Source organism: Lytechinus variegatus, chromosome 2, assembly GCF_018143015.1.
Source record: "Lytechinus variegatus isolate NC3 chromosome 2, Lvar_3.0, whole genome shotgun sequence".
Lineage (NCBI taxonomy): Eukaryota > Metazoa > Echinodermata > Echinoidea > Temnopleuroida > Toxopneustidae > Lytechinus > Lytechinus variegatus.
Window position 1 is genome coordinate 10,043,934 of NC_054741.1, and position 14,393 is coordinate 10,058,326.

Sequence of the window (14,393 nt, forward strand, 5' to 3'; positions counted from 1 at the left end):
TATTCCTGGGAGGAGGTACAATGAATATCAATATTATGTACACATATATAGTATTGTACAAAATTGTAATGTATTGTAGTATATTGTAGTATATTGTAGAATCGATTGATATTATTTTATGTTAAGGCCAACAGGACAGTAGGGTAATGAGCCAAAATTTTTGAGGCGCCAGACATGACATTTGGGGCAAAATATCTAGAAAAGAAAACCCTGCAAGAAAGCAAAGCAAAGCAAGTGAGCAAAAATGTTGACCTTTTTAATAAAATAATATATTCAACCCTTTTTTCTTTCTTTGTCTGCCTTTTTGTTCTTGGTCATGGAAATTTGAAGGGGGATGCATGTCCCCCAACTCCCCCACCATCCGCACGCCAATGCCAAAATGAATATGTTTCAAACCCACCGTATGTTTCTTGCCCTCGGCTGTCATGACCAGAGGCCTGTAGATGAGCTCATAGGCTTTGCTGTGTTGGGGTTCCACAGTGATTGCCTCAGCACCTGTCCAGTGTTCCCCCTCTATCACCGGCCGGAGCTGTTCCCATCGCTGATTGGTGCGGTTGTGGAGGGTCAGGCTGCGCGTATCCTTGACACGGACGTGGGTGCTGAAGTGAAGGATCTCCTTCTGTGGCTGGCAGCCGACGCACATGCCAGTCAGGACCAACTTGAGAGGGCGTCCTCCCTCGATTCTGCAGCTCAGTTTCTGTATTGGAGATTAAATTTGTGAATATAAAATATGAATAAATCAAATCAAATAGAATAATAGAAATAACAAAAGTGCCTCCTCTCGCCACCTTCGATAGGAAGAAGCATACAAATAGAAAACAAAACAATGAGAAATAAGTTTGCAATGTAAAATCAACACTACTTTTTACATCTAGGCTAGGATAAATTTGTTTAAATGTTTATAACTAAGGCCTAGAAACAAACTGTTTGCCACACTTGAGGAGAGTGCAAGTGCAATTAAAAACTAGACGGATTCTGAATCCCTCACTACTAGATCATATTAAGCCTGAAAAAAGTTGCACCCTCATAATCAGATAGTTGGTTTAGTCAGTCTGTATTCCTTTTTTCCTATTATTTGCTGCACAAAGAAAGGTATGCATTGGATGACTGATTTGTACAGTCAAACATTTCAAAACACATATTACACTTAACCTTACATTGAATTTGTTTTTCTCTTCTTTAATTTGGTCCGAATCACCTTGAACATCTAATTATGGAAAATGCGCTATACAAATTCTATGTATTATTATTGTAAATAATCATGTCTTTGTGAATATAGAATATGAATAAATAAAACCAAATCAAATCAAATATTAGAATAATACTAATGCCTCCTGCAGCCATCTTTGATAGGAAGAAGCATAAAAATAGAAAGAAAGCACAATCATGATAAATAAGTTTGATAATGTAAAATCAACATCTGTTCATTTGACTAAGAATGGTAAACTCATTAGGCTCTTTGTATTCCAGTCAGTTGCCAAGTCACACTCGCCTATTGTTTCCTCTTTAAAACACAAAAGTATTACAAAAAGAGGAAATACTTTATAATGTATAAATGCATACACCAGGAAAAGGGGGAAAATGAAGATCGTTTTCCTGAATAGCAAAATAGCAAACACAATATCTGTCTTTAGTCTCACATATATTTTTAACCCAAATGAGTTCACTGAAACTGAAACAAAGATTTTTCAGAAAATTTGTCATACTTAAAGGTCAAGTCCACCTCAGAAAAATGTTGATTTGAATCAATAGAGAAAAATCAGACAAGCACAATGCTGAAAATTTCATCAAAATTGAATGTAAAATAAGAAAGTTATGACATTTCAAAGTTTCGCTTATTTTCAACAAAATAGTTATATGAACGAGCCAGTTACATCAAAATGAGAGAGACGATGATGTCACTCACTCACTATTTCTTTCGTTTTTTATTGTTTGAATTATACAATATTTCAATTTTTACGAATTTGACGATTAGGACCTCTTTGTCTGAAGCACAAAATGTTAAAATAATGGAATTCCATGTGTTTAGGGAGGAATGACACATCATTTCACATGACAATGACGAGAAAATGACAATATTTCATATTTCATATAATGAAATACAAAAGAAATAGTGAGTGAGTGATGTCATCAACTCTCTCATTTGGATGTAACTGGCTCGTTCATATAACTATTTTGTTGAAAATAAGCAAAACTTTAAAATGCCATAACTTTCTTATTTTACATCCGATTTTGATGAAATTTTCAGTGTTATGCTTGTTAAATTTTTCTCTTTTTATTCAAATCAAGTTTTTGTTGGGGTGGACTTGTCCTTTAATTTCGCATTTGAACATACCTTGTTGAGAACTTTACATTTCATACAAAAAATTGAATTTTTGTATAACATTTTCATGATTTTCATTACAGATTGAGCATGTGATCTTAAACACATAGGAGTAATGCTGAAAATTTGTTTACAAATTTTGGATAACATTGTATAACATTTTGTTTAACATTTTTCTCAAATATAGCAAGAAAATAGTGAAAGAAAAAACCTGTGAATACAAATATCACATTATGGGAGAAAGATAGAATACTAAACAAGCAACAAGATATATACTGCAAATATAATCACTTTCACATCAAAATAAATTCTCATGACTCCCATCAATATTATACTTCTATATATCATTCAAATCTTAAATACTAGTCAAAAGTTTCTCAATAATTTTTTTTCTTTTTTTTCAAAGCAGAGGTTCTTTCTCACACTTTTCAACTGAAGCAATCGATTAAAAAAATCTGGGAGACAATGATTTTTATAGGCTTCTTTTCGGGATGAAATCATGACAACCACAGGAAGTCTCTCCCCAACAATCCCGGAAAACTGCACCTCCAAAACCAGGCAGTCGTCAAAAAATTATTCAACGCCTTTGAAGGTTTTGAAAATTTTACTTCCGTATTTCTGTATTTTACTTCAAAACCACTCATTTACTGTTACAAAGTGTTTTGATTTTATTGACTCTTCCCGAGTTACATCCCCTGGGACCATATCAGGAACCTGTTTGACTTTATGGGCAAAATTCAATGCAGAAGATGTAAATAACACATGTTTGCACACTCTGGACTAAAAATTGTTTTTGTCTCCTTGAAGATCAGTATATTCAGGTTCTCCTACTGAAGTTTGATTATATTCAAATTATGTATCTTAACGTACAGTATCTTGAAATAGGGAAATTGAATAAATCAAAATAAAAAACAAAGGAATTTACAGGGAAGCTCTACCAAGAAAGACTGGCAGCCAGTATGCTATATCATCCCTGTTCATTCTGTATGTCAATCACATGACTTTGAAGGCAGAATAAAAGCAGCATCGGCCAATGAGGAAGCTTGTTTTCAATCGTTTTCTTGCAGTTTCAGAACAGAAATTGGAGCCTAGTATTTTCCAAATATATCCTCAAAAAGTTTGGTCTTGCTTTCTGTTTTGTACAGTAATCACTTCTAAACAAGGAAGAAAGGTGTTGCTTGATTTGCAAAGTTTCAGTGTAGCATTGTAAATTCCTGTAATCTTTCTCTTACCGTGGTTAGTTAAACTATAACTACTACTCTCACTAAGGAGTGATGCATAAACCAAGTTGTTTCTTTATAGTACAGTTTGCCAGTACAAGTCATCAAATACAGTAAGTATGCATTTACCTAATCATGATTTTCTTTGGTAAATTTGTATCTATTTCATAAAACTTGTTATTAAGGAATACCAAGTGTCCAAAGCTACTAAATATCACAACTTTTGATAATCAAATAATAATATTTGTATATAATAATTATAATAATAACATTTACAGGGCACTTAATACAGATGTTTCAAAACACACAAGTAATTAGTTATTCATTATTATTAATGTTTTCTTGTGGGAGACCTTTTTGAAACTGTAACTGATATTGTAATCAACTGAAGCCTTATTTTATTCAATAAATTGATCGCTTTCAATTAATGTGAATTTTTGCAATAATATAATTCAATGTATATTACATGCAATGACCGCTGTGAGCTTTACCTTTGACTTCAAATCTAATCAGAGCATTATCACTCCTATATACAAGACATATGTTTAAAGTTATTCTGCAATCATGTTGAGAACAAACATTGGACAGTTGGATGGACAGACGACCCAAAACATAATTCCATAATTGGCAACCCCCTACATCGGGCAGAGGAATAAGTATCATTAATCAATGGGTACACATCAAACAAAAGTTGAAGACACCAATTAATTACTTCTGTAACGATATCACCAATTTTACTTAACTGCCTTAAATGACAATACTTTAATTCTTTTTTTTTTTTATTCTTAGACTTTGAAGGCACTAAGAATGGCAGAGGCAGAGGAAATATCCTGTAACAGGAGCTTGATATGCCCACTGTGCCTGGACATTTTTGACAAGGCAACTCTCCTCTTTTGTGGACACACCTTCTGCAAGGCATGTCTTCAAAACCTGGACAATATCAAACGCAAGAATCCAAACCACCTGACTTGCCCTGTCTGCAGGAGAAAGTGCATGCTTGGGAATAGCAAAGTGAATGGCCTTCCACCCAACAATACTGTCAACTCCCTTGTGGACGACTATAAAAACCACAAGTCCCTTTCTGCTTCCTCCTTTCTGGTGCATTCCTCGGTTGAGAAACGCCAACAAGACACAAAGATAAAACCTGTCCCAGCAATTCGCAAGATGAGAGTAGGAGTGCCCTCATCAGGTTCAGAACAACCATCATCTATTCCTCCAAAGGTACCAGACAGACCACGCAGATCAGTGGACAATAATAGGACTGATTTGGCAGTTTCTGCAAGCCCTTCTATAGGGAACTATGAAGTTCCATCCCATTTTCTGGAGCCACCACGAAAAGTTCCCTTGATCATCCTCAAAGTGGTAGATCTTCCAGCCGGGATTCGGGACATGGCATTGTTTGCTCCTGAGACAGTTTTAATTGTTTACGGGAGCAGTCTTCATGGAGCACAACTGTACAAGTCAACAGGTGATCATAGAGAACACTTCCACAACCTAGGAGCCATCCGAAGTGTAGCCATCTTGACCGATGGCAGAGCCGTGATTTCCCTCGGTAAAGAGGGAATCCAAGAGTGCAACATCGATGGCAAGCTAACAGCCCGTCAGTTTCGGTACAAAAACTTCACAAAGTATTATTATGTATGCTGTGATCATTGCAATAATCTCTATGCTGTCAATGGCAACCCAGAAATCTACTCCTTTGTCTTGGGAAAGGATGCACCTGAGCGAGTCATTCCCACCGGAAAGATGATCCCTTCACAGGTTTGTGTGGCCAAGTCAGGTGCCATCATTGTAAGCTCAGGTACGGCAACGCTCAGCATTGTAGCCATCTTTGATAAGAATGGATGCATCGGAAGTTGTGTTAACTCCCTGGAAAATGAGGAGTTCCTCTATGCAGCAGTGGATCCTCTTGACCATGTCTTTGTGGCAAGGGTGAGGCCAAGATCTGGTCTTATGTTACTATCAAGGTACAAGCTCAGAGGAACCCAACTAACGGACTTCACTCAATACATGGCACTCAATATCGTCCCCACCACTGAAACATGGTGCAAGCTTGTGTGTCTATCACCAAGGCTCCTAGCATTTGCCTCTATGACCAAGAAACTATACTTCATTAAAATTTAAAGAATCAGATAAATGCTCCATGACCAAGATGGACATCTAAACAATCAGCTTCAAGCATCGTTCTATGTCCATACAACCCAACTAAATCTAAATTTATAAAATCTACGATGAACATTGTGCTACTTCCATGACCAAGAAAACATTCCATGAACCTAATCAGTATTGGCAAGTCTGTCATCAATGACATGTTCAAGTCAAATACAAGCAAGGTTCTTGGTTTGTCCAATACTTACAAGTGATGACCATTATGAAGAGTCAGAGACCCAGATTCCTGTTTCATAAAGACTTGTGATAATAACAATTCTATTACAGGTTTGCTATCAGGTCTGTCAAACCTTGGCTTTGGATGTCCTATTGATTAGCCACAATGCAACTTTCACTGGCCTGGGATATATTGTGTGCTTTTTTTAAATCTTTCCCATTTGTGCTGTAATATAAAAATGTGCTCCTTGGAACAGTGGCTAAACTTGCCCCCAAATATTGAAATTAAGGCCTGTAAGTTGTAGTGAAAATGATAAAAATCTGAATATTTATTTACACCAATGCTCTTTCAAAGCATTGATGCTTGTTCTCATTTTCTAAAGTTCATGGTCATTTAATAGACCAAATAAGCCTTCGCAATACTATGATAGGATTTGCTCTTTATAAATACAATCATATCTGATTATTGTTTTAGTACACCTTATACATTCAGCTGGTTTATTCTTTACAATCCAGTTTCAATCTTTAAAATTTGTTATCTTTCACCATGAAGTCAGGTTGATTTTAATAAAAGCAGAGAAAAAAAGTTAAAGGAACATATTGATGAATATTTGGCAAAAATACATTGGAGAATCCACAAAATTGTGGATTTTTCAAATACCTCAGCAATTTATTTTTTGTATTTCCTGCAATAATACTTATTACATATAGGGAACTTTTCCCATGAGGCCAAAGCACTTGATGGAGACTGTCTAATCAAATACAAATGATTTCTGGGTGAACTTCCCCTTAGGGAAAGCTTGCACATTTAAGATCCTTTTTAAACATTAATAAAAGGTATTAAAAATTATTAAAAGAATATCCATTCAAATTCATTCCAAGAGTTTGTTGTTGCGCAGGCTATTTTACATGTTCACCACATGCGGTGGATAATGCTATCAATTCAAAGTGGCGATCAGTAATATCTTTGTTTCAAAAAGTGATATAACTATTGATTTTTATCAAGAACTGATATTAATGTTTAGCTGGTTAAATGCAAATGTATTGATTCAACTGAACTTGTTGGATTCGACTTGATTTGATAAAATTAAAAAAAAAATATCCAATCCAACTCAATATTCAGTCTTCATAGCACCTTTTCCTTTCTGTTACAAAGCACTGCGCATACACGTCTCTATGATAATTCTATCTTCCAGTGTACACTTGGACTGTAAATACAAGTATGCTGATCTAAAGATAATATTGCAGATACAAGGAAATATCAAATTAGGGGCCGTATGGTTGTGATCTTAAAATAAACATTTTTCAAGTACTTCCTACTTTAAAGTGCATTGTGTTGCTCCCACTAAAACAATAAGTGCAAGAGTGGCAATGCTTAAAGGGGATGACTACTTAAGATAACAGATAACAGGTATTAAAAAGAAGATAACAAATGACAGCAATAGAACATGAATATTTGAGCTATCATGATACAGAAAATAAGAGAAATTACTTGATTGTTAATTACTCCAGTTTTAGCTGAAATTGGGGTTGTTTCAGCAATGGCAACTTGTTTTGGTATTGAATAAAATTTGCTGCCAAACATCATTTGGCGAACATGGTTCGTTTGAAGCAGAAAGTGTCATTTTATGGCGTAATTCAAACCAGTTACCAATTGGTTCTAGTTAAAAACAATATCATTGGAACCATTTGTTCCATTTCCCCTAATAAAACAAGATGAAATCAAGACTTTTTTATAATATCATTCTTTCTATAGTTCATAAAAAGAACTAGATTTCAACTTCATGCAGTTCTTCAATTATTGGGAGAGAGGTCTATTTAGAAATATTGTGACCATTTACCTAATGACCCCACATCTGATCATATATACATACATGAATGAACTTGATTGCTGATAAAGTTATTCATTAATCATAGTTGTCTTTCCATAATATAAGTTCCCCTTTAAATGATTGTGAGAAGCCAAACTTACATCGTATCTGATATCCTGGCAAACTTTGGTTGGTTGGAACTTGACCTCAAAGGTCACTGTCATTCCTTGTGAGATATAACCCTCCGATGGGCTGATGGCAAAATCAGGGGCAAACTTGTCTGCATTCCATTTGAATCTAAAAGGTAATGACAGGGAGATGTGAGATTAGAAACAAAAAGTCATACTGAGGAGTTTATCCTAGAACATTTTCTGGACTAGAAATTAAAATTAAAAAAATTAACTAAAAATAATTCTTTATAATCTACTACAGTAAACATAGGTGCCCTTCAAAACAGTGCTATTAACATTACGTGAACCCCCCGTTTGATTCTCGACCGCAGTTCAGACTGCAAACTGCGGTCCTATACCCCATTTTTCATTTGAAAAATCTCAACAACATTTCCAACCCCGATAAACCCATCTTGGCCAGGTAATCCCCTTGTCTCAATTTCACCACCACAGGCCGTGGTGGTGAGCGTTTGAGCCAAGGACGAAATGATAAACAACAGCTGTGCTATTATGTAAGACTTAATTGTCTGCCTGTAGGAGAACCTTCAGAATGAAATTATTGTATTCGATATTAATCACGTTTTCAAAGGCATATTACATTCAGACATCCAATATTAGTCCATTTTCAATTTCGAACGAAGAAAATCGACCTCGAAATAAGGAAAGTAAGCGAATACAAATTCCGGTATGCTTAGCATGGAGGGACCACGATGCATCCCATAGTTTCTGTCCGTCCAGCAAGAAAATATGGGATGCATGCCGTTCACTCGCGCAAAGATGGTCCTAACGTTCGAAAAAAAAGAATGGCATACCAACATACAAAGTATAATAATCATGCTGCTGATATGCAAACAAATATGAAGTCATTATTTTTTTTAATTGGGCAAATGCAGGTTCGTTAGAGGTGTAGAAAGGGGGTGGATGAAGAAAAATAAGTCTAGAAAGAAAAAAAATAAGACAGCCAGACAGAAAGAAAGAAGGAAAGAAAGAAAGAAAGAAAGAAAGAAAGAAAGGAAGAAAGGAAGAAAGAAAGAAAGGAAGAAAGGAAGGAAGGAAGGAAGAAGGAAGGAAGGAAGGAAGGAAGGAAGGAAGGAAGGAAGGAAGGAAGGAAGGAAGGAAGGAAGGAAGAAAGAAAGAAGAAAGAAAGAAAGAAAGAAAGAAAGAAAGAAAGAAAGAAAGAAAGAAAGAAAGAAAGAAAGAAAGAAAGAAAGAAAGAAAGAAAGAAAGAAAGAAAGAAAGAAAGAAAGAAAGAAGAAGGAAGGAAGGAAGGAAGGAAGGAAGGAAGGAAGAAAAAAGTTGCACTTTCACTGCGTGTATACATGGAACTCCATAGTAGGCTCTACAGTGCGTATCAAAAAAAAGTTTACACTTTGAAAAAGCCCTGGGAATTTAAAAATATACAACATGTGGGTAATATTTTCACATACAATCCTGGGTTTGGGTCTCATCTATCCAATGAAAGTAAAAGTTTTGACAGAATGTTACACTTGAGCGAGCACTGTCCATTTTTGTAAAGCTCGCAGAAATCTGTTTGCGCAGAAATCATGACGAAAATCTCGCGTTTGAGGGCTGTATACCCCATTTTTCCTTATCATCAAATATCTTCTCCCAGTAATACAAATCCTATTGCCCTCAAGCATGAAATTTAAGTATAGAAACACCTGTTTCTTGACCTCGGTCCGAAGATAATTCACCCCAGCATCTACGGTCACAGCAGGGGGCCACACACGATGGATTGCAATGTGTGTAGTTCCGGCGAGCGCATGGATGTATACACGCGTTGATAGAAAGTTTTTTCTTCCTTTCTTTCTTTCTTTCTTTCTTTCCTTCCTTCTTTCTTTCTTTCTTCTTTCTTTCTTTCTTTCTTTCTTTCTCTCTCTTCCTTCCTTCCTTCCTTTCTTTCTTTCTTTCTTTCTCTCTCTCTCTTCCTTCCTTTCTTTCTTTCTTTCTTCCTTCCTTTCTTTCCTTCTTTCTCTCTGTCTGGCTGTCTAATTCTTTTCTTTCTAGACTTATTTTCTTCATCCACCCCCTTTCTACACCTCTAAAGAACGTGCATTTGCCAATCATATCTGTAGTAAGGCCTATAAATGTCCTTTTCTCAAAGTTGAGGTGTAGGCCTATACATAGAACATTAAAATACAAAGACCAGCATTATGAATCACAATGTTTGGATAGCATTTCAATGTTCTATTCATATCTATTCAGAACGTTTTCTAATTCACATGCGTTATTAGCAGGTGATCTTCTTTATCTTTATCTCCCATTATTGTTCTTATTTTGTAGGCCTATAGCCTGTGTATACGGTAAACCTCCCTCTGAAATACCTTTCTTGGTTTCATGTTTTCTTTCAGATTTGTTTCCACCCAGGCGCGCCGGAACACTTTCAGTTTTTTTTTTTTTTTTTTTTTTGGGGGGGGGCAAAATCCCGAAGGGGGCACAATATTTTTGAAAGCGTGAGATACGGAAGCGATCGAGCGGGAGAGGGTGTGGTTGAGGGTGTAAAAATTTAGTGTAAAAGTTGCGTTTCTAAGAGCATTCAAAAATAAATTTCTTGAGAATTAAACAGTCTTGGGGTTCTTTTTGCTCCTGTTTCCTCCCTTCTGACCCAGACTGGTGTTTCTTCATGATCAGGGTCGCAGTTCCAGCAAATTACGAGCCTTATTGCAAACTCTATTGTTTTAAACCAATGTAATATAGGCCTTTTAAAGACTTTAAGATGACAAACATGACCGTATGCATCCGGGGGCCACCGATCGAGAGGGCAAAATTCACAAAATTCACCCAAAGTGTGCACGAAATCTTTCAATTTTATTCTAGAAAATGCAAAAGCTCCCCCATCACCATGGGCGGAAATCCCAGGGGGACAGGGGGATGCGTCCCCCTACCATTTTGGAAAGGGGTACATAATATCAAATGTCCCCCTACTATTTGTGCTTTTTTATTATGGAAAAAATACATAATTTCAAATCGAAATTATACACATGTATCCTCGAATTTCGAAATATATATAAACAGATAGTTTTTGTTAAGAACTTGGTTAGGAAAAGAAAAGGCATACCGGCCCAACTATTCTCCAACTCTCACCTAGCCCTATATACCAGCCAAAGAGTGATGACATTGATGACATCGATGGCCATTGTCAATTTCATAACTAATAAAAATGATGAAAAAAGAAAATCGCCTCTGAATTTAGTGCATAGACGGTTAGACGAGAATGTTCCATACCCAGTAAAATCATACCTTTGTTAATCCAATTCACTTTCCCTTTATTCCAAATTTACTTGGAATATACTGAGAATATTTTCATTGTTTGCGTACTCAGTATAACGAATAGTTTTCATGAGTTATGATTAATCCTTCACAATGAACTTTAACTATGCTTTATCCCCCAAATTTGTTTTTAAACACTCTATTAACGAGACTTATACTCCATTTTTCACAAAATTCCTGCCGTGGGAGGGGTCATCATAGGTAGATCAAGGGGCGAAGCGGCGGAAGGTGAGGCGAAAAATAAGAAGAAAGATAGGACCGGGAAGAAAGTTGAATGATGGAAGGGAGGTGAATAATTGGGAAAAAAGAAAACTTTCAGGACATATTATAAAAATAATAAAATCGCTTGCGCTTTCATAAATACACAGCCATCTTTTTATTTCAAAACGTGCTTGATTTTTTTTTCACTTTTTGGATCGAAATATATAAAATCAAATCATTTATCTAAGAAGATATCCATCTTTTTCATAATTTGTAGGTTTAGATATTAAAGAAAATTAGCTTGCCATTCGGTTTTAGTCTGAAATGTATTCATTAAAAGGTTAAACGTTATCACACTGTAATAAGATGGAAAAGGGGCTTTTCAAAGGTATGTTTCACAGAGGAACTGTTCGTCAAAAGACGCCAGGCTTACTATGATAATGTAATTGCCCCGTCAGGGGCAAAATTGCTCATTTTTGACAATAGAAATGACAATTTTTGGGCATAAAAGTGCCTTCATCGTATACTTTTGTCCTTTAATTATTTAAAAATTTATCATTTTTCTACTTTCAGGGGGGCACATGGGGGGGGGGCAAAATCTCGTTTTGCCCCCCCAAAAAATTTGGGGGGGGGGCAAGTGCCCCCCTGCCCCCCTCGCTTCCGGCGCCCTGGTTAAAGATATATAGAGAGAAATAGAGATGGGGTGGAAATTCCACCCCATCTCTATTTTCTCTCTCTCTTTCTCCCGACAAAAAGGACAGGGCGCTAATTTTAATCACCTCATATTAGCAGAATGACAAATTTTGAACTAGAAAATAAAACAGACATTTATCACAATCAAATATGGGCATGTTCAAATGGGTCGCTTGATCAAAGATAAAAAAGGACACTGTTAAAGAACTTTCACTATGAAAAGGGGGCTAAGGGGGGGGGGGCAAAAAAACAACTTTTTTTAAAGTGATTATTCAACAAGATGTACTTGAGGAAGGGGAACATATTAAAAATGGGCACTGAAGGGATCGGGGTTCAACGGGCACACGGTTTTGTAAACTAAGACACGTGATCGATCTTTCCAACACTCCATCTAATTCCCAACTCATCAATCGCCTGAACTCGCTCTCCAACGATGAACATTTTGACTTACAAAAAAATTAGCACAACATATCTAAGTTAGACATTTAATGGTGGAAACTAAAAGTATAAACGACCCAAAACAAACGGTGGAATGGATGCAGCGCACATGGGCAGTTTACCGGAGAACCACGTATGGTGCAATAATACGTTTGCGATTAAAAAAATAGTTACAGGCATAGTTTGTATTTAAATTATGAATAAGACTTTGGGGTAAAAAAAATAATGATTTCATATTTTTGTGCATATCAGCAGCATGATTATTATACTTTGTATGTTGGTATGCCATTACTTCTATTTTTCGAACGTTAAGACTGTATCATTGCGCGAGTGAACCCATTTTCTTGCTGGACGGACAGAAACTATGCATGCATCGCGGTCCTTGCATGCTAAGCATACCGTAATTTTTATTCGCTTACTTTCCTTATTTCAAGGTCGATTTTCTTCGTTCGAAATTGAAAATGGACTAGTATTGGATGTCTGAATGTAATATGCCTTTGAAAACGTGATTAATATCGAATACAATAATTTCATTCCGAAGATCCTTCTACAGGCAGACAAGTCTTACGTAATAGCACAGCGTTGTTTATCATTTCGTCCTTGGCTCAACGCTCATTTAGCTGGCCCGTGGTGGTGAAATCGAGACAAGGGGATTACCTGGCCAAGATGGGTTTATCGGGGTTGGAAAAGTTGTTTGAGATATTCCAAACACAAATCGGGGTATGAAACCGCAGTTTGCAGTCCGAAGTGAGGTCGAGAATCAAACGGGAAATTTTCGTAATGTGATCGTTTGTACGCTGTGTCAAGGGGAAAGGGTGAAATCAAACTTACCCTGCGAAACATTTCTCATACATTTCCCTTGCACTTTTAGTCAATTGAAATAAAACGGATACATTCAAACATTTTCTAACAATTTTGCCACCCAAATTGCAATTTTAACACTTAGTATACACAACTTTTACCCTTTTTGTGCCTGCTGGATCTGAGGACATAACTGAATCTGAACCAAAGTTTGTATCAGACATCTCTAGCATTTTTTCACTAAGTTTTTGTCATTTTAAGTGGGTTTACATTTAATTTTTTATTTAATACTTGTTTCTCCACACTTTTCCCAAGCTTGACAATGATTGACAAAATGAAAATCAAGCCTAAGCCATGTCATGTAAATCACAGCTCAGTGTAAAGCAAATATCGTCCCGATGGCCTTGGTGTGTGGGGGAGTGGGGTGGGGCGCAATGCACTCCTCGAAGTGGTTTGGGCAAAGAAACAAGTTAAATAGGTAAAAGATATCTTCAAATCAATTTTACTAGCTAATTTGCACGTGTTATTCATGATTAAGGTCTACTTTTATTCACATAACTATTTCAAAGTTCTGCGCAAATCATTTTTCACTAACTTTTCAAAAGTAAGTGGTGCTCACTCAAGCGGAAATATTTTTCGACAGTTTTATCGTCATTTGCTTAAATGGACCTGTACCAATGTTAAAATGTGGAAAAATCTTCAGGATATTATAAATGTATAATTTTACAGGATTTTTTCTAAGTGTAAACTTTTTTTTGATACGCACTGTAGAACTACACACATTGCAATCCATCCTGTGTGGCCCCCTGCTGTGACTATATATGCTGCCATGTGTTATCTTAAATACTTAGATTTCATGCTTGGGGCAATTAGGATTTGTAGTACTTGGAGAAGAGAATTGATGATAAGGGCATGGACCCTACCACAAAGGGTCCATGATAAGGGAAACTGGGGTATACCTGCTCTAAAACGGAGATTTTCGTCATGAATCACAAATGTGTTAGATGAGTAATGTAGAGTGCTAAGCAATTTGAGCTGGGAAACATAACCAACATTCTGGAGTTCTCCCTAGGGAGTGTAAAAATACAAACATAATGTGTGTGCAAGCCCAAATCCAAAGACATATCTGTAAAAGGTTTAG

General features: G+C 36.3%; 2 protein-coding genes across 2 annotated transcripts in view; one reads left to right on the top strand and one right to left on the bottom strand.

The window, feature by feature from the left end:
* LOC121407280 (hydrocephalus-inducing protein homolog) overlaps positions 1 to 14,393 on the bottom strand; it is a 90,358-nt gene that overhangs the window by 4,267 nt on the left and 71,698 nt on the right. The window contains 2 exon segments of the mRNA XM_041598259.1: positions 401 to 697; positions 7,841 to 7,976. Of these exon segments, the coding sequence (XP_041454193.1) occupies positions 401 to 697; positions 7,841 to 7,976 (433 nt within the window).
* LOC121407279 lies at positions 2,904 to 5,899 on the top strand. Its single transcript, XM_041598258.1, has 2 exons — positions 2,904 to 3,656; positions 4,333 to 5,899. Exon 2 carries the CDS (start codon positions 4,351 to 4,353, stop codon positions 5,665 to 5,667), a length of 1,317 nt encoding a protein of 438 aa, XP_041454192.1. The 5' UTR covers positions 2,904 to 3,656; positions 4,333 to 4,350; the 3' UTR covers positions 5,668 to 5,899.